Genomic DNA, 21,322 nt, shown 5'->3' with positions numbered 1-21,322 from the left:
CACTAAAAATAGCCATCCAACTCTTTCATTAAATAGATGTTTTGCTAATTTTACAGTGTCTGGTTTAATTTACTTTACACAGAATAAAGATTTTAGCGCAAGCTAACAGTTCTAAGTAAAGGAAAGACAAAGAACCCAATAGTCCTTTCCATTTGGTTTATTCTCTTACACAGCGGAATACAGAAAATCCCCCGAACTAAACACCATTTGTTCACTTTTCTAGCTGGAACAAATAGGCTCTGGCACTGGCTCGTCGCTCGCTACAATGCCAGCAAGTGACCACAGTTTTAGCACATTTACATGTATTGTATGAAGCGATTTCCACACAGTCCAGACAATTTAAATTCCACAAGACTTTTGTTTGAATATGTATACATAAAAAATGTAAAAGCGCTGACAGAATAATTGCATGCAATGATACAAAATAAAAATAAAAGCACAACAATTCCTCATCCCCTTCAGGTTCCAAATTGTTCCCATTGCCCCCAATGCGGTAGCCATACCAGACCAATTTCCAATGTGTTGTTCTTATTCTGTCTCCTCATAATACTAAGGAAATGCTAGTTGTCCTTTCTCATTTGAAGATATAAACAAATAAACTTTGAGTCACTGTACATTTTATGCAGATGTCCTCTGATAATTTTGCAATTCGGGGGATATTTGTAATCAAAACACCATGATAACCACTTATGATGTCTGCTTTCATCATCAAGGTCAATCCATCCAAAACACATTACAGCAAAACATATTTACTTGTACCTTGAGGGTCATCGTTCAAACACACTCAAGCTTCAGAGTTTAAATCCTCAAGGCTCACCGTTTATTAATTCAAAAGAAAGAAAAACAACACGGCAATTAAGAGCGCAGTAAACCAACTTCAATCCTATTCATTGAGGCGCCAATCCACCTAACTACAAAACTCCAGGACTCTGAAACTTGGGAAACCCCAGGTCACGAATGTCGTAAATGCAGCAGAAACACAGAGAATCACCACATTGAGCTGATTCCCTGCTTTATCCGTCCATCTGTCAACCAGAACAACACATCCTGGATGTTGGCGTGGCAATCAAGGGGCGGACTCTGTAATGGGGGCGGGCAGATGATTGGTAATACAACCTAATGAGTGTCATTAGGTCCAGTGTTGTTTCGTTATGATAGGGATATACAACCTCCTGCTGTCAGTAGACCTCTCCTTCTTTTCCCCGATCACACACTCATGTGTAATTATTATATTTCGATACAATGCCATCTGCTTCTCTGCTAATTATTTTGGCAAATGACTAGCGAACCGAGAAACCAAAACAACGTTCCTTCTATGTACGCGCATGCCTGTGTAAGAGAGCTAGGCCGAGGGGCTAAGAGAAGGAGAGAGAGGGAGGGAGGAGGGAGAGAGAGATTGGAGGCATGCTATCACTAACAGAGGGAGCTGCAAAGTCACATATTAAAATGTTCATTATCAGGAATCGTTCAGTGATCCACATCCCCATGCAGATGTTCGAACGCAGCTTTGCATTATCTTGGATGAATGAAATAATTGTCTGCTATTAGTGTCCCATGGAGACCAGAGAAGGTTGGCGGGCAAGGGGTGGGGGGGAGAATGCCAAAAGTTGAGTAGTGAACTCTATGACATTGTTTTCTCATTCAATTCAACACATTACACCAATAACGGGGAAACAACTCAACATGAAAGACTCGTGAGCATAAAACTGATGCAGTCCTCCGGGTTCTGATGATTTACACTCTCCAAACCCACGTCTGAAGCGGCATGCACACTGAAGACCTCCCGAGACCAACCTGTAACCACCAGTCACATATTCTAATGGCTGCTCCAATATCAATGCCACACATTGTTCACCACTAATAATGTTCCAACAGCAGTGTGACGAGGGCTAGATACAAAGAAGGTGGCGTTTTGTCAGATTCACAAGAAGACCTTTTCAGTAGATCATTATTATTTTTTAATAAACCTCATTATACTTTGGCTAACATACTTATTGGCATAATTATTGGCAGTGCTAATAGAGGAAAGATGGGGCCAGTAATTAACACCTGCCTACCATCGCCCTTTTGTTTATTCTCTCCTTTTCTGTGTTAGTGTGAACACAGAGGCAGAATGCCAAAACAAATTCATTATATGGAAGAAAAAAAAAAAAAAACCTGGCAAATGAGCACAAACTGGTTGTTTTTGTAGCTGTTGCCGATAACAACAATTAAGAATTTGCGGAGAAAAAAATGGAACCGCATTGGAACGGAGCCGAACGTAGGAGAAAGGCAGCTCTTTGTGCTTTGTGTGTTCAATCTGACAGGCCCGCCTCAAGTCCAACTATGATACCCTAAAAACTAATTACATGCTGGCCTTATCTCAAATGATGGTGGCAGTGTTGAACTGTAGTGAAGACCTGCTTGCAGAATCTGACTCGTCCCTTCTTCATCCTCACCAGTATAAAAACTTAAAATGGCGATGAGGTTGTATTATACTTGAGTTGGGTACAATACTAGCAGAATACCATCAAAGGATAGCACTACAGAGCTATGGTTATTGTAAATAATGCCAACGGCTATATCCTCAAGGCAAACTGCAACAGCGGGATAAAGTCACCTACATCTTATATTTGAAAGTGTTTGTTAAGCATTAACTTAACTACATAATTGTTGTATTATCTTTTGGGATTGTAACTGTATACTGATGAATTGAAACAAACGAAACGCATATGCAGAAAGTTGAGGGCAATCATTTTCACAGCTATCCGTTTTACGAAGTCATTTACAACCATCGGCGACGAAATGAAGATAGGATATGGGGCTCATTAAAACATGAGGTGTCAAACATAGTTAACGATAACTTTTTTTTTAACGAGGTTCACCATAGTACTGCCTGGAGTGTTGGACTCCCCAGCTGAAAGGCACTGGGTTCCATCAATCAGAGCCCCAGGCTGACTCTATCCTCCAAGACTCTGACCCTTAACTGCTTCTTAATCACATGTATACCAAATCACAGGAAAGTCTCTGTGGATAAAAGCACCTCCTAAATCATTTGGTTGATTTGGTTTGGTTGACAAGTATATAAATGCAAATTGGTTGCAATTAATGATGTTTACAGATAAACACACACAATAACTCGCCGGAAAAGGTTGTTTGGTGCTTTTAAAATGTACTTCTATTCTCCAAACGTTAATCCTCATATCCTCATGTCTGCCCAATCGGTACTTCCATTCCTAGCCATCACTGGAAGCAGAAATCCCTCTTAGCAGTTTCCTCAAGGATTCTCTCCCTACTTGGTTTGGGTTTTTCGTTGCCTTTTTAATGGTGTGAGATTGTTTGTTTTACAAATACATTACTTGACCTTGCTGGCAGCCATCTCTCTTGAATATAAACAAATAAGAGAACACCTCTGAAACCATGGGCATGAGAGCTTTGTGAAGAAAAACAAAGGCCTAACAAGCAAACGCTTCAACCAACACACCCGAGGTCATCAATTAAAAAGTAACAGATGCATCACGGCTATTATTCTACTAACACTGTGAGTCTTTGCCCTTTGGTGTGTGGAAAGCTATAGTCCATGACTCACCACGAGTAGAGGACCTTGAATTAAATTCTAAAGATGTGTTGTTTCACAAAGTGGAAGGCTTTAGACGGGCCTTCTCTAAGCCATAATGGGAAACTTGAACCGGAACAGGGGAAGGCAATAGACGCTGTAGCCATAGGTCTCGTGATGGAAACACTGACCATAAAACGGGGAAACGCGGTGCACTCAAGAATAAATTGGGCTCCTGACTTTCATGAAATCCAGGGGAATTTTGCCTGTTACGCATGCATATACTCAGACATCCCTGACCTAACACCCACGCCTGTCAGGAGGACCCTGAACAAATTGCATGTATCCGTCAATGTTAAGGAACCAGCTGCTGCGGCTAAACTTCCTTAACAACCTGCAAACAAACTGAGCCAGCGGAGCTAATCAATTGAATCGCGATGTGTACACACACAGTGGCGTACACTGAATCCACACCGCGCTAATACACAGCGTTGCTGTCAGCTGCCGTTATCTTTCTCCAACATCATGAGACTAATTCAGCAATCTCACCTGCACGGGTAAACGGAAAATAAAATAAGATGCTAAACGATATCAATATCTAATTACAAGTACACAGCAAGCTTTAGAGCATTCTGAGCTCGATTATTTAATTGATTAAATTAAATTAATTAATATGAAAGACGTCAACAAACATTCAACAAGCAATCAACACATTCAAAACGAGTGTTGGGGGGGGGAATTAAAAAGATTTATGGCTTTGGAAATAAAATGCTGCATAAATATAAACTAAAGTCAAGAAACGAACTACATGAAGACCTACTTTCAAACTTTGGTGGTGTGTTGTGATTTGTATTTATATCAAGACATCCTGGTGTGCATTCTCTAATTGTTATCCTTTATTGCAAAGGGGGTAGGGGGGGGTATACGATGAGGGTCTACAATTGGGGTCCGTAGCCACCTCACGGCAGTGGAGAACTTGAACAACATGATCGAAGTACATAAGGGATCTTCAAGATATCTCAAAGGGCCGGGCGATTTATCTCCCTTGTATATTTAATGACTCTCTGGCCCTTTGAAGAAGATGGAAGGTTGACAGAGAGGCAGACATGCATGCATCCCCCAGCCCCCCTCCCCACATACCCCCTTCACACGCACACTCAGACACACAAACAGAAACTGTCTGCGTCAGGGCAGACAGCATCCCTGCCTGCCTCCCTTGCCTCTCTGCCCGCACGCCTGCTGCGTGGCGAGCTATCTGGCTGAACAACTGGCTGTCTGGCTGAACGACTGGCTGTCTGGCTGAACGACTGGCTGCCTGGATGATGGGCTTTTGACGCAGGGAGGGAAAGGCGTTTGATCTGTCAAAACTTACATTTTCCCAAATTAGACTCAAGTGTAGACGCGTGCGTACGCGCGTGATTGTGTAACACATACACGCGCGTACACAGACACTGCATCAAGCTCAGCGACCAAGCTGGTTTTAAAGACGTTATGAAACGTTTGCAGGACAGCCTATCAATTCCGTGGAGTGCAAATGCAATGGTTTTCGCATTGAATACACAAACGTCATCCACAGGCATTTTTATCACCGCCTGTACCACTCACAAAGACAATCAAAACGGAAAAATCACCTTTTACATCGCTTAATTTCCCTAGTAAATAAACACGGGTTTTGTCCTTGGAGGAGTCTGCAGCAGAGTAGGTTAAGGTCATTCCGATCCAACTGTCTAAAGGCCCCCAAAGGTGACGCGCTAATCAGGGCCGTGGTGTGCACGCACTGTACACCCGGCTCCTTTTTGCCCTGCGTGCCCGCGTACTTGACGGGAGATTGACAGGACCCGGCCGGGAAATTAGATTCTATCTGGGCCGCGCGTCCTTCAGCGTCTCCTTCATATGCATACGGACTCAAATCCACTTAGCCGCAGTCATGATCCAATCAGCTCAGAGGGGTCGGTACACGCGTCGCGCACATCCCAGAGTCACGGGAACACACGGGCGATACATATTTATTATGCACCGTGCTGCACCACGGGTGTTTTAACATCGCACAGGGATGAACAAAAAAAATAACATTGCAGGCGCCGCTGGTGTCGCGAGTCGCACGTAGATGCATAATGAATGAGGGTGGGGGGTGTTTGTAGAACGGTGCGGTAGTATGGGTCACTGGATGCTATGTGCTGACCGTCTGATAGGCCAAACTAGCCCTATGGATAGTAGTGGTGGTGGGAATCCTAATGGAGGATAATTAGTGCAGCAACAGGAGGCGGGCTTGTTACCAAGACACAGCAACCGGTCCCAAATTAAAGAAGTAAATAAAACTATGGACTGCTCTCAGCCTTTTAATATTTCCAGCCTTTTAATAATGTATGCTGTGGTGGGTGCCGTATTCAGACTTCAGGCGAAGATTAATACAATTTACTACAAATGTAAAGTGCAATAGCGCCGTAGTAAGTGTGGCCCTCGGGCCAGCTTGGGCTACCCAAGAGAGTACTATGGGGGCGGTTGATATTTTGTCCCAATATAATAATGAGACCACCCCCCCCACATTGTCCTCTCTGGTGAGCAACAGCAGATAGTAGCTGAGGCACGTGTGTATCTATCAGTGAACAAATGAGACGGAAAATAGCCAGAGAGGGATTTAGGGAGAGAGAGACAGATAGAGAGAGAGACAGATAGAGAGAGAGACACACAAAGAATGAGGGAGGGAGAGAGACGGAGAGAGAGAGACACACACACGTAGAGAGACAGACAGACAGACAGACAGACAGAGAGGGAGAGACACACATTAAGAGAGACAGACTGACAGACAGACAGAGAGAGAGCGAGAGACACAAACATTAAGAGAGACAGACTGACAGACTGAGAGACAGACAGACAGACAGACAGACAGACAGACAGAGAGAGACCGAGAGATACACACATGAAGAGAAACAGACAGACAGACACAGACAGACAGAGAGAGAGCGAGAGACACACACATTAAGAGAGACAGACTGACAGACAGACAGACAGACAGACAGACAGACAGACAGACAGACAGACAGACAGACAGAGAGATACACACATGAAGAGAAATAGACACAGACAGACAGAGAGAGAGCGAGAGACACACACGAAGAGAAACAGACACAGACAGACAGAGAGAGAGCGAGAGACACACACATTAAGAGAGACAGACAGACAGAGAGTGAGCGAGAGACACACACATGAAGAGAGACAGACAGACAAAAAGACAGACTGACAGAGAGAGAGAGAGCGAGAGAGTGAGACAGGAGCGGTATGGTCTTGGGTCTGGCCTGTGGTGGGAGCAGGCCGTGGTCAAGGTCATGAACAGTGCCATGCAGAGATGTTGGGCAGGGGATCAAAGTGGACAGGGGGCGAGTAGCAATTTTGAATACTACTCCATATAATATTCATATATCCAGGAAAGTCTTCATTAAATATAGTAGAAAATTCTGAGCGCATGCATGAATATTTGCCCATGTGTGTACACTATTTACACGTTAAAACAAGGGGCTTGGAGTATAGATTCAGGCAGTGTTTTACAAGAATAATTATTTTGTTCACAGGATTTCCTTGGCTGGGCATGTAGCCAAATCGGTTTAAATTAGGTTGAAACATCTCTGCTGGGAAACTATCGTGCTCAAAATCAGGATAACCTAATATTTGTCCATTGTAATTTCCTCCAAAGCTAGAAGCCGGAGATGAGAGTTAACGTCTGTGAGGCGGAAATGACCCAGGAAAGAGACAACCGGATTGATTTACTTATGGAACCTGGGGGTCGAGCTATGTAGCCCACCTCATGCAGAGCGGCACTGTTGTCGCTTCCATCCAACTGCAGTAAAACAGCCTCGGTTCCTGAACTGAGTTAGCGATGCGCAAAAACCTGCAGACACACTCGCTGATGTACAATGTATCCTCATCCATATTCCATCCATATCACTATCCGATATTTAGCCAGCAAACTATTCAGCCAGCTCACCTCGTGAGGAATGGGCACACATTCATTAGACGCTTGCATTATTTAGGCAGGTAAACATTGCAAATTAGATGGTAATAATTGATGTTTAACAGTATGTATTCTGTACTGTTAAATAGCCGTCAAGTCGGCGCTGTCAGGGGGGCAGGATAGTCTTGTGGTAGGAGGGTTTGAATCCTGGTGCTTGGTTGGATACCCAGTATATGTCTGGGCTAGCCGGAAGCTTGATGCTTAACCCCTAGGTACTCGATGAATGTATTCACTGAATGTCGCTTTGAATTATACCTTTAAAGATTTTTTTATGAACTAGTATTACGAAAAGTAAATGACCCTGCAAGTAGCCCTCTGAGCTGAAGTCTAGCGAGAGGTTCAAAAACGATCACAAATCTACCACATATTATCTCCTTCAGTCAATACCAAGCAAGGTTTAAGAAATAAATTCAAACTAATAACGTTGTACTACGTAGACCTGTTGCCCGATTTTCTGTAATGAAACCTGAAGGGATTATACTTTGCGTAGTGTTTAGTCTGCACTGAGTTGTTTTATAGTGGTTAGTTAGCCAACTTGATTGTCAGTTTACTGCAAAAGACAATTTTGTCCAAGCACTTGTGAAAAAGTGCTTGGTTTATAACAATGGAAATTGTGATATTGTATCTTCTGGGTTAGAAACGTGACCACTGCATTTGTTACAGGAAACAGATTTCTGGTCATTAATTGTGATAATTATACTAATTATACTTTTTTGTCAACCTCTCAACCACACATTCTCTCACAGGCTTAACTCAGAAATATATCGCAGCTAATTCAATTTATTTGCTACAATGTGTTTGTATATATGTGCGTGTGGGTGTGCTAGTGTGTAATAATTGGTATTATTATAATATATATCAAATGCAATCTAATCAAATCCCGTCGGTAAGGGAAGATTAGGCGTAGGGGGGAAAGATTCCGAAGCAGAAAAACAAGCTTAACTTATCAAAAGAAAAATTAGATTAGAACTTTATTCGTCGCTGTGGGGGAAACGTGGGGAAGGTGTTAGAGGAGCGAAGCACACATAATCGGCAGAATGCAATAAGACACAAATGATAATAACAACAGATGTGAGAAATAAAGACCTACACAGAAGGCAAAGAGGATAGGCTGGTGTACTAAAGAGATATGCCTCATCCCTATCTAGAGGAATGGAGGTGTGGGAGAGAGAGAGAGAGAGATGGCGAGAGTGTGGGTGTGTGTTTGTTGTTTTTGTAAATGTGTGTATGCGTGTGTGCGTGTGTTTGTGTGAGAGAGAGAGCGAGAGAGAGAGTAGGTGGTTGTGTGTTGGTTGTTTTTGTGAACGTGTGTATGCGTGTGTTTGTGTGAGAGAGAGAGCGAGAGAGAGCGTATGTGGGTGTACGTGCGTATTTGTTTTTGTTTGTGTTTGTGAGAGAGATAGAGAGCGAGAGAGCGAGAGAGAGAGAGAGAGATAGAGAGCGAGAGCGAGAGCGAGAGCGAGAGAGAGAGAGCGGGTTAGGGTTACTCGGAGGGACGGAGGATATTTAGACTGCCTCCCCATTGCATTCTGCCGCTCCGCTCCGGCACAGCTATCTCTGCAAATCCATTAGTTCAACTAATTCCCATCGCCAGCTGCTGAGCTATCTCAACCGCACCTCTGGAGTTGGGCAATGGTCTAGGACATTGTGGGGGTGGAATGTTTATTAGCAAAATGCAAGATTAATTTGCTTATTTGGGGTAACCGATGTTTTCATAACTCAACTGTGGAAGTCCTCGAGGAAATCAGGCAGAGCAGGCGGGATCACACAGCGTCTCTAAAGAGGAAAATGCCTACATTCCCACTAATGGATCACGACAGTTGAGACGAGTTGGTTTACCCAGGCCTGTCTTGATAACTCACTTTAACTTTTATTCATTTATTTTAAATTGCACACAAGCCATTGTCTTGAGAATGAAAATGTAAAGTAGCACACACGACAGAGAGAGTGTGAGCCGTGTGTCTCTCTTACCTTGGTAGGCGATCTTGAATCCGTGAGCGCTTACTGCAAAGTCGCTGGTAAGCCTCAGCGAAAAGATGGATCCAGAACTGGTGACGGGCGCGGGAATTGTAAACCCTGTTAACCTGCGAAAGAGAGGAGAAACAATCCCTTAAGTAGAGCGCCCTTAGTCAGGCACAAATGCGCGCGCGCGCGCGCGCGCACACACACACACACACACACAAATTTGCGCCTACAGACACAAACAAAAAAACGTGTGCGCACAAACCACACACAAACACACACACGCGAGCAAACACACACACAAGCACTTCATTCTTCTTTTATGAATATGTATATGTGGCTTTTGGAGGTAGTGGTAAAACAGTAACCTTGGATTTGATGCACTTTTTACCTTCTGAAAGCGGGGGTTATATCAAACATCATTGAGCGCGTTCGATTTGTTTACTCCTTCGCTCCGTCTCCATAAAAACCGGCTCCCAAACGCCGGAAGAATGTTAAAGCGCAGTGTTCAGCAATAACACGGCGCGGCCTTTACAGTCATCAACCCCGTCCATTGTTGGGAGTGTTGTTGATGGCTGTCAGCTGCATTGTAACAAACGGCTTCATTGCTCTCTTTCAAATTAGGTGCAGATCTAAACAAATCCATGGGCTTGACGATGTCGTAAACAAGATGTGTGGCGTACCCGTTCCCTCTGAGCCGTTCCAGCCAGAGTTCTATCGACCCTACAGACTCTCAGAAGCCAGGCGGTGCAACGGTAATCCCGTGAACAGCGCCACCGATGCACCCCTCTTCCTGTCGGGGTTTCCACTCAATAGGCAAATCGTTATCCTATTGCCTCGTTTTGATATTGTCTGCTGTACAAAACGCACTAAAGGCTGAATATTTACCAGACGAGAGCACAGCCGAATCCTGTATAGGACGATGACCCCATGGGCAAAGACAAAATAATGAAAAAAAAAAAAAAAACATCTTTATGGTAGCGAGAAATAAGGGGCTGTATTTACAGCTTCAATAGAGATTCCAATAACACAACAGTGAACTCTGCTGTTTTTCACAGTGAATAAACACCCTGTGCTGCAGCGACTGCACTTTATATACCGAGATAGCACCAGCAGTCAATTCCAAGCTAATAGAGTTTGGGATAAATCTTCTACAAAAGATACAACTTGGATAGAGCTACTTTTAAAGTGTGGTTTTCTACGGCGAAACCCTGCTGGTTTGACATTAACGTCACAAGAAGTTATTGCCACTCTTTGCACTTGCCCCTGATTATCAGTTTTTCTATTACAGTAACAATTCTCCCCGACATAAGATAAGATGTACTTTTTAAGTCCCAGATGGGAGCGTTTGAATGCTAGAATATTGAATGGTTATCTGCGGAAACTTGTTGGTTTGCTTAAACTTAAGTCGTCGACAACACAGTCACAATGACTGGTACATTAAATACGAATATATCGCATGCTGTTTTATTAATGTATATATTTTTTTCAAAAGATCTGACACCAAAAGTGAAACAAATCGCTGTATTAACGTCATAATAGGAACGTACTATGTGGGTGTTAGGCATTTGGTGAGCAAGATTTTGTTGCTGTGTAACATTTTTATTGGGGGGCGGTTATTCTATCCATATATTTCTCTGTCGGTTAGCCATACCACTGAACAGTCTAGAAATGCTGGTGGAAAGGAACACATTATTCTGGCCAATATTCTATCTCTTCATAGACAGCTCATATTATTTCTAGCGTTTTTTCCCCCCATCACTGCCTAGTCAAGCCATAAGAAATCGCGCTGTGTTCATTGCTGCTCCAAGGGCAAGAATGTACATGCCTATTTTAAAGTGATATATACAGGCAAATAAATAGATAGATAGATAGATAGATAGATAGATAGATAGATAGATAGATAGATAGATAGATAGATAGATAGATAGATAGATAGATAGATAGATAGGATAAGATAAGATGTACTTTTGAGTCCCAGATGGGAGATGTTTGATACTAGAATATAATTTGTTCATATATACACATGACACTATATATTCTACCATGTGACCACTGCCTCTCAAAAACGTCCATTACCCAACGCTGGTAGTGTGTGTTGGTGGTGGTGTTCCCAGGGGAGCTAATTAGGGCTGACTAGAGCAGTTGGTGGCTATAGAACACTTAGTGGCAGCGGACCAACAGCGAACACAGGGACAGAGGAGAGGTCAAACCGCCGAGAGGGGGTGACTGTAGTTGTTAAAATACGACACCAAATAACAGTGATGGTGGTGGCATAGAATACATTAAAAAGAATGTTATAAACACCCCCGCCCGGCACTCTTTTTCCAACATGATGCACCAACCACCTTAAGAGGTATGGCTGTTCAGCCAGCAGCAGCGACATAGACAGCGAGAGGCAGAAGAGATGTTTCAGGGAGCAAAAGTAAGTTGATGATGCGACGGAAAAGGTTAAAGTAAAGTGAAAATGGGACAGAGAAATAGGTTTTCTGGAGGATATCAAGGGGCAGTGGGGTTGTGTTTGAGTGTGTGTGTGTGTGTGTGTGTGTGTGTGTGTGTGTGTGTGTGTGTGTGTGTGTGTGTGTGTGTGTGTGTTGGGGGGAGGGGGGGCAATATTGAGCACAGCAGGGTGAAGCCTACAAAGAAGGGAAATAAGAAAAGTTTGCGAGCCCCGACAAACTAAACTAGCACATTGTTTTCTGGTTTGTTCCCAAGAAATTCATCATGGCACCTCCAGGGAATGACAATTCCATAGAAAAAGCAACAAGATACGGTGGCCACAATGGTTTTTAAACATCCCCACAACCCTTCTCCTGCTAGACTGTTGTACTGGCAGTATTTTGTACAAATAACACATTTTTTTTGTCATTATAAACTCAAGCCACTGCTGACAAACCAAGATATTTTTCTTGTACGTTAACGCTAGAGGCGAAGTCCGTGTACCTTCTGCCATATGTATTTTGTGGCGTTCCTCTGCCTCAGTGGTTCTCAAACTCTTTCTACTAGGGTACCAGGAGAAAAAATATGAAATGAACACAAATAATGTATGTGGTTTCTATTTGGCAGTGTAAACATTAAAAGGGTGCAAATGCTCACAATTTGGTGAGAAACATGGGCATGGGCTTCATGCAACTGTTAACCGTTAAAAAAAGGGTTCCTTAAATAAAATAAAAACATATCGTTTTTTTGGGGGGGTTTTTTGAGTACCCCCTGCACTACTTCAAAGTACCCCTAGGGGTGTGCTTACCCCCATTTGAGAACCACTGCTCTACCTGTTAAACTGCCTGCTTGGTTTGCAAGTTCGGCGGCATTGGGGATCGGGGGCAACAGTACCCAAGGGTTGCAAAGTGATGCTGACTTCCCGACCCCGCTCTAACTTGGTACCGGTGTCCTCACTGCACATTGTTAGCGGGATCTTATCGCATCCATTTTTATTCCAGGTTGTCTAGCGGTGAATTAATATTAGTTGACTGGTCCCATGCCTAGGTGGCTCCCATTCTCGTTGTGGCTTTGTGATCCTAACGCCAGTGGGGTTGTGTTGAATTGCGCTATGGCAACACAGCTGCACGGAGGGAGAAGGAAGGAAATATGACTTCCAATCACTATATTTCCGAAGAGGCCGGAAGATTAATCAATCCGTTTTCCAGCGTTGTTGTGAAAAACGACAGATCGGCAGCGATCCAATTTAAGATCATGCTGTGTTTTACCAAATGCTATTCTGAACCAAGAGGGAGAACAGGAGATTGCTGACCAAACTGTGACAAAAATATAGAGAAAGGGAACACAACATCAGTGCTGCTTTGGCAGAAGCAGCACATTGTGAATCTCTCTTCTCGGACACAAAACGGTCGATCAATGATATCCCAATCAGACTCTGCTGCTGAGCATGTTTCATAACTACCTCAAAGCCCCCCCTATACAGGAAAGCAACACCCAAGCCCTGGGAGAAAAACAAATTTTCCGCTCTAAAGAATTGAACCAAAACCCTGTAATAGCAATACGGAGGCCACTCAAAGCGACGATAAAGTGCTCCTTAGTTCCTTCAACATTCCGCCTAGGCGGGCTAGCTTAACAAAGAAAAGCCAAACCAAACTGGGACCACTCTCCTTTCAGCTCCCCCAGCACCTACAACAGAGCAGTCAGGACTAATTCATTGTGATGGTGCATTTTCAATTTAATGTGTTTTTAAATCAGAGATGGATAAGGATGGATTTGCTATTCAGTAACACCAAGAGGTAAAACTGAAAAACAAAAAAAACTGGTACAGGCGTGGGTGGAGCAAAAGTATAGCTGGACATGTGTCCATAACAGGACTTTTGCGCACAGAATGTATACAATACTTTTTAGGCATTCAGACAATAACCAACACAGTCAGAAAGCAGTGTGTGGATTACCCTTTTGTTGGTTCATATTAATAAAGAGAATGACTTTTGTGTATGCAATGCATGCTTTTTTCCAAGAACAGAAACTGTACACTACAACATTTTCAGTTTTCATGTTTATGTGGTTTACCATAAACAGTGTCACAATATGCCTGATTAAACCTCGACTTTTGCCTTATACTTATTGACAATCAGCCTAGCATTGAAGAATCAGATTCAGACTTTGGCATTCAACAAAACCATTAGCAACAGCACTTGCAGACCTACAGTTAGAATATTTCAAGGCTACTGACTTCTCAGATTTGCCATAGTGCGGCTCAAGGGTTTATGGGTCTCAAATTTAGCCAATGGATATAATTCCTGTGAAATACAGCCGTGCTCTGGAGCATTGGGAGAGATAAGATGGAATATGTGAGCTAGCTTATCCAGAAACCATTTCTGGGTCAACCATGAATTGTCGACATTCACTACATTGACATTGTTATATATATTGAATTGTCTAGAGTCTACACAACAAACCACATTAACAGTAGGACAATTGTCTACAAGCAATTTGCTTGCACAACCAAACTATTTTAATTTGCACAAAGGCCTTTACAGTATTATTATGAGCCCTGGACGTTTTGGCAACCTGATCAAAACCACACTCAGAAATGTATTTTTGTGTCAGTAGAAGAAGCAGGGTTGCCTTGACTCAGGCCTTCATAAAACACAAACCTTTGTAGCTGTAGATAGATTTGATCAAAGCTCACGAAAGAAAAGGGAAAATGACCAACGGTGATGGGTGAAAAAAACACAATGAGTCCAATATTCCTTCATTTTTAATTAAAGGCAATTAACTCCGCTCTCTGGGTACAGAGAATGATTAATTACTGTTGGTAACCGGTGCGCTAACCAAACATTATTCTTTGTTTCCCCAATACGGCATCAAACCCCCAAGTTATGTTAACTCTTCGCTGCGAGTTAGAAACCTGTTTGTTCTGTCGCCCTCAGGTGAACCCAAGGGTGCACCGTGTGGTACCGCGGTCTCCCAATCCTCTCTTTCCCCGTGGAAACGAGAGTACAGAGCCGACACCGAGAGCAATGCATGCAGACACACTAGATCCTGCCCCCCCCTCCCCCCCCAAATACACATCAGATCTCCTGTCCCTGGCCCACGGATGGAAAAAGGAACTTGACGTCGGCGCGGCTTGAGTGAGGCGCCCCGAATCTCGCTGATTGCCTGGCGAGATGCAGCCTCGCCTTCCCCACCTGAACACACTACATCAGCGCCCCCCACCGCCCCGAAGGTGTCTGTCAGATATCCCACCCCCCTCACCACCCGACCCACCCTGCCTACCACCCCCCTCTGATTAGTGTGTGTCACATCTCTGGCGTGGCGAGGGAGAAGCGAAACAGGCATGATATACTTCCATTTGTCTGACTCATTGTCTGTCTCCCTCCATCTAGCTTCCCCGTCTCTCTCTCTCTCTCTCTCTCTCTCTCCCCCCCCCCCCCCCCCCTGTGGCTGTGCCTATGTTAAGTCACAACCACGGCTATGCCCATGCGAGGCCCCCTGTAACCCGCCCTCCTCAGGGGAGACGGGGGCGGACAGCACCAGCTAGAGGGAGAGAGGAGCAGCAGAGTGGTGCTGCGGTGGAGGATTGATCTCACTCCAACTTGTAAATCACAATCCAAGTGTTCTTTCTCGCGTCCCCGTCGCGGTTAGATCCCGGTCTAAGAATAACACTTGTGTTACCCCGCTTGTCTGGCTCTCGTCAAGACAAAGGAGAACAAGCAGGAAGAAAGAAAACGCCGGCAGGGAGTGATTAATCGACTTCTTTAGCAAGGGCGTGGCCCCAGTCACTGCATCACACCCCCACATCGCCACCGCCGGTCAGACATTGATTTTAATAACTGCAGGATGAAAGGTCGCATTTTCCAATCAATTAAGTCTGTCCCGCAGTCTTTCCCTCAGAAAACGAGGTATAAGTAGAGGGTGTTCTTCTGCCCGAAACCACCAAAGATAATTGCTAAAGCAGAGAGCATTGAGAGGAGCCATGTAGGTGGTGTTGAACGACGTCTTCTTCCTCCTACGATTCTCTAGATGGATGACGAGCATGACCAGTGGGCTTTTGGTTTGAGCGAAAAGCCATTTGTGTTCATCTGTGCGTCGCCATTAGTGCTCTGTGCTCATCGTTACACAGGTGTGCAGAATAAGGATGATTCACACTCTCGGCTCTCTCAACTTTTAGGCAATACGCCCACAACTTAATTTTGAACTATATTGAACTGAACCGGATTGAATCCCCTTCTTTGTATCCATCTTGGGTTTGTTGCATATGGACAATCAATCAATATTACTCAGATTGTTAAATTAGATCAGATTTGAGATGATTTATAGCATGTTACTCATACTACAGAAGTAACGTTAACCTCATCGGATCAGAAGCCGAATCACAAAGCCATTGATTCATTAAGGTCAGGCTAGCTAAATCTGCCTACATCTATATGTGACCAGACACAATTTAACTTAAGTGTAATTTCATTCTCTCAAACCTTTCTTATCTCTCAATAACGTAAGTAGAGAAGGCCTCAGTTAGCGGTAGATTTTATTTAAGATTTAATATATTCATTTTCCATTTTGTTAAGATTACCACAAAGAGTCTTTGTAACCAATCGTTTCACAGCTACTCACACTGAAATCCAAAAGGGTATTTGTTTAACGTAGCAGCGAAGGCATACTTTAATTATGATGTTACAATCAATGGTAAGAAAAACGTTGATGTTTGTGGATTACCAAAATGCATCAGCCCTAACCCCCGCCATCTCTTTTAGCATAGGCCTACACATTGATTAAAGATACACTGAAAACATAATTACCCTCATCATCCCAACATTCAATTAGGACAAATCTACAGTCATTGATCAGCGCAAACAGCAGCAATAACGATACACAAAGATATTTTTTCTGTGAATACTTCTTTGTAATTCAATGTGCTCCCGCTTTACTCGCTATATAATTTCATCAAAATAATGAGTGCTATCTGCTACCAACCCTTTCTAAGCATGGGGTGGACTTGCTAGATGTTACAATAAGCACAGCCCTGAAGAACTGATGTTGATGGGAGGGCTTCAGAGAGCAAAGAGAATTAGTAGATCAATGGAGAGACACACTAATCATGAGTGTGTCGACTCTTTATGTAAAAGAAACCTTTTGTCTGTTTCCTGTCTGATTTCACCTCGTTATTAATTAAAAGGGATTCATAAATTAAGGACCCCTTTAATCTCTATTAAGGTTTCTATTTATAATCAGCGTCTGTGGATACCTGCAGATGAACGAGAAAAGAAAAAGAATCTGACTCAGATGTCACATTTCTCCTTATTCCAGGAGAAACGTCTAGTCCTGAAGTCTCAAAGTCTGGAACACATGAAACACACATAAGATACCGTCCCTTGGCGGAAAAACAAACCAAAAGAGCCTGATTTCATAAGGTGGAGATGCCGCTCTTTGAAGTCGAAGCATGGAGATCTGTGCTATGTCTTGCGCAATAGGCATGTCAAAAAAGAGGGGGAGGTGAATTATGTGGCGGTTTGAGCTCCTGAGTAATTAGAATTATGGAGAGGAATGTATTGTGTAAGAGCAGCATATGGTCCGTCTCCGCCGCGAGGATTCTGTCACAGAATTGTTGTTTTCTGGCTTAACGCAACAGCAGTGTAGAATAGTGGTTACATTCCCGGCTGCAATCGGCTGGAATCAAAAGAAAAACTAAAGAGTTATCGAATCAGCAATGTATGCAGTGTGGAGGCGTCGGATCAAGTGCAGAAATAAAGAGAACCCCAGAGCCTTCATTCCACTCCTCTCAGCATACACAGGTCTCTCTATCCCTTCTCTTCGTTGTGAGGAATATATCCATGAGAATCGTGTTTTCAGCCACAGTATTACTTCAGCTGATCAATATCTAAGCAAATGTCCCCCATTGCTTTCTCAGCTACAAACAATGGTTAAAAGGTCATCTTACTCACCGACATTCTTATGTGGTAAATGAGACTATACAAGGAACCATGTTTTGTTAGCCTCATAGCATATTTGCCCTATCATAAGATACATCTTTTATTTAGCCTCAAAAATGCCCAAGCCATCTATTTGACTAGGGCATTTTTGCAGATAGCGATTATGGAATGTAAAAAGCACTAGATATCACAATTTGGTCAAAATATGACTTCGGCAATCACGAGGCTAACAATTTGTAAAATAGTTCGGTTCACAATCAAAAACTCAGGAAAGGAGAATCTCTCTGCATGCCCTTTTTACTGCCATCCTTGTTGAAAGCGTACGATGGCGTGACGTATTGAGTAAGATAACGGATCAATGGATGACCTCCCCTTTCCCTTCACCATGTGTCTCCTGTAGAGCTGGACCCCCTTCAGTACCTCTGAGGGCTGGGAAGGGAAGGCGATGGAAAACCCACTGAAGGATTCTATGCAACAGGAACTCGGATAAGGAAGGGGATGGGAGAGAGCTTTCCTATGTCCTCTCATGTTTTATGCATTTGTTTTAATTTTGTACTTCAAAGTAGCCTAAATGCGCCGCTGTTTCTACGGACAACCACCCAAAACGATCTGGTTCATCTCAAGAGGCTCGCTCTTAAAGGCACTTTTCAAAAGAATTACAACTTTGTGCGCCTGGTGCCAACGTCAGGCTTAGCAGGCATCTTCCTTTTTATGATGTGTGAAGAGCATTTCTACGTTTGTTTTCACCGTATGGAGCCATTTTATCCTCGTTGGAAGAGTTGGCGGGAAGAGTTGGCGATCACCGCGCGCCGCGACGCATAATGCACCTCGTGCATTTCACTCATGGTCGCTTTCTTGGCCGTGGCTTTTTCTTGGTTTGAGCTGTCGGCCATGGCTGTCGCTGGCTGTCAACGCCACAGCATTATGCTCTGATTCCCCGGCAAAAACAACAATGACCTCATTGTTATAAGTCTCTGTTGCGTCTTTATTTTCGAAATGCTTATTTCTTTATGTTTCAATGCACAACTGTAGCATGTGAAGGCCACATTATTTATACTGTAGGCCTGTAATTAGTGTACAGTGCAAAATGTTTGTAGACATAATGTTCAAACAATATTTGAACATTACATTACTCTTCATACACAATGGAAGTCTATCATGGAAGACTGTAAATCAACAGTTAATACAACTATAAAATATACAGACAAGCTCATATATTTAATTTTTATTTGGGATTCTCCCAATTAGGCATTTAAAAAAATTGCCAATGATGTTATGTGCCAAGATGAACCCAAAGCAAAAAATTCCACACAACAGCTAATTGTTGTTCAATGGTTGGAACCAGCTGTAGCTCCTGACAGCAATTTGACAACAAGTACATACAATAATATGACAATGTCCCACTGGTGCATATATAAATGAAATAAAAAAACTTGGAAAACCAACAACGACAGAAAGCAACAGCTGAAAAACAGACCGATAATGAAAGCCGATCTCAGAGTTCGCTGGATTTGTCATAAGATGAAATACATTTTTACATCATCATTATGAATTGAACGTGTTTTTTTTTATAACATCTGTTCAATGCCATCTGTGGAAAATGTGCCACCACACTGTTAAATATTTGCTGTGTGCAGGTAATAATTCCCAATTTATTCATCCAAATGCCGCAACAGACCCAAAAGTGTAGGAATCAAAAAAGCTAATTTAGCAGCTAAACACAGAATAAAGTAGGCCAAATTGAATCCTGAATATTATATTTTATATGTTAATCTGATTCTCACCCGGTGCATTTCAGATGCACTTCTGAGAAAATAACTAAATCCTAGGGCGTAAAAAGTGACTGCAAAAAGCAATGTGATGCACAAAAATTACCGAAATAGTTTAGAAGTGTTGCTTTGAGTTCTGGTTAGATTATACAGGACATTTTTTTAAGAATTTGTGCTGTATTTGTCATTAAAATAATTGCCTTTGAAGCAATCATATCTGATTCATACCATAACGACCTCTACTTATACTCAGAACAATCCACATGACTCAGTCTTTAATTTTTTATAAAAAATGTGCACTGGATTGATTTCGTGATTAAGCATAATCGAATTGTTAAGAACCTCATTTGCATTTCATTAGACATTAAAAACTAAGTGACTTTGTTTAGAAACCCTTAATGCAAAAGAAAGAATCTCCTCTAATCCAATAAGACCCCAGTTGAGCACAGACATCCTTCTCTGCATCCTAATGCTCGCTTCTGTGACTACCGGCACTTTTCTGACGCGATAAGATGCACGCATCCAACCCCACGTCGACATAAGATATTAACTTATAGTCAGAGCTCACCGCTGAAAGCCCCCTTGCTGTATGCCCTTTCTACAGTATCTCCTGAAAAGTGTGCTTAAAATGTGGATGAGCTGCTTGTCCTCACCTTGTCCTGAAGTTGGCGGGATGCGGGTGCCCGTCGTACAAAGATAAAAAGTCATATTCCTCCTCCACGGCGAAAGATTGAAAAACTATATGGATCCTGTTCCTCTCCTCGGCTACAATCACCCAGGTACAGTTGGCTCCATTGGGATATCCGTACGGAAAACCTGGGCTCTCTATCGTCCCGTTCCTCCCCTTTAAAGTGCCGCCACACGTATGGATGAACCCTGGGGAGAGGAGAGAGAGAACAACACAGTGAGCTTTAGTCGTGAAACAGCGGAGACTGACACTTTAGCAAGATGAAGGAGTACGCATGCTTTTTCCAAAACGATTTGAACCAGATTATAGCCTTGCATACATACCACCTGTACTGCATTTATATAGCACTTTTACAATCAGTGGCCACTCAAAGCACACTATCACCTTTTCATACACACATTTACACACCAACAGCGGTGTCAGCCATGCAAGGCGACTGCCAGCTCGTCTGGAGCAGTTAGGGTGAGGCGTCTTGCTCAAGGACACCTCGACACTCAGCCGGGGATCGAACTAGGAGACTTCCAGTTACCAGCCAACCTGCTCTACCTCCTGAATCACATGCCGCCCCTGTATATACCCTGTATAAAGAAGGATCATTCTTCTATGGAGGTACAGATGCTATTAAAGTAGCAGAGGTAATTGTGTAGCTGAATCATTTCATAAACGGTTGACCTCTGATTCCATTATATCCTATAGTGTTCAAGGTAGCAAGGTTAATGAAGACTGATATCAATCAGGCTGTGTTTACCAAAATACCTTAATAGTGCAATTTTAGGGAGAAAGGGACCAGCAACAGAAAAGGGCAAGGCAAAGGGCTTTAGGGAAGAACTGCTTTGCTTTGAACTTGCAGACATTAATATTAGATAGAACGGTAGATAGATATGTAGATGGGGAGGTAGAGGGCCAGGAAGAGGTAGAGAGGGCGAGGTAGAGAGGTAGAGAGAGAGAGAGAGGTAGAGAGAGAGAGAGAGAGAGGTAGAGAGA

The 21,322-nt window shown here is 43.1% G+C and overlaps 1 protein-coding gene across 1 annotated transcript in view; it reads right to left on the bottom strand.

Moving 5' to 3' along the window:
- Nucleotides 1-21,322, bottom strand: part of LOC307091457 (CUB and sushi domain-containing protein 3-like) — a gene marked incomplete at both ends in the record, with an annotated part of 210,064 nt that overhangs the window by 173,574 nt on the left and 15,168 nt on the right. Inside the window, 2 exon segments of the mRNA XM_079758444.1 lie at nt 9,516-9,628; nt 20,304-20,526. Of these exon segments, the coding sequence (XP_079614570.1) occupies nt 9,516-9,628; nt 20,304-20,526 (336 nt within the window).

The sequence above is a fragment of the Pollachius pollachius genome (genome assembly GCF_949987615.1).
Source record: "Pollachius pollachius genome assembly, chromosome: 1".
Lineage (NCBI taxonomy): Eukaryota > Metazoa > Chordata > Actinopteri > Gadiformes > Gadidae > Pollachius > Pollachius pollachius.
The sequence above is the reverse complement of the archived record's forward strand: the minus strand, read 5'-3'. Positions and strand labels throughout refer to the sequence as shown.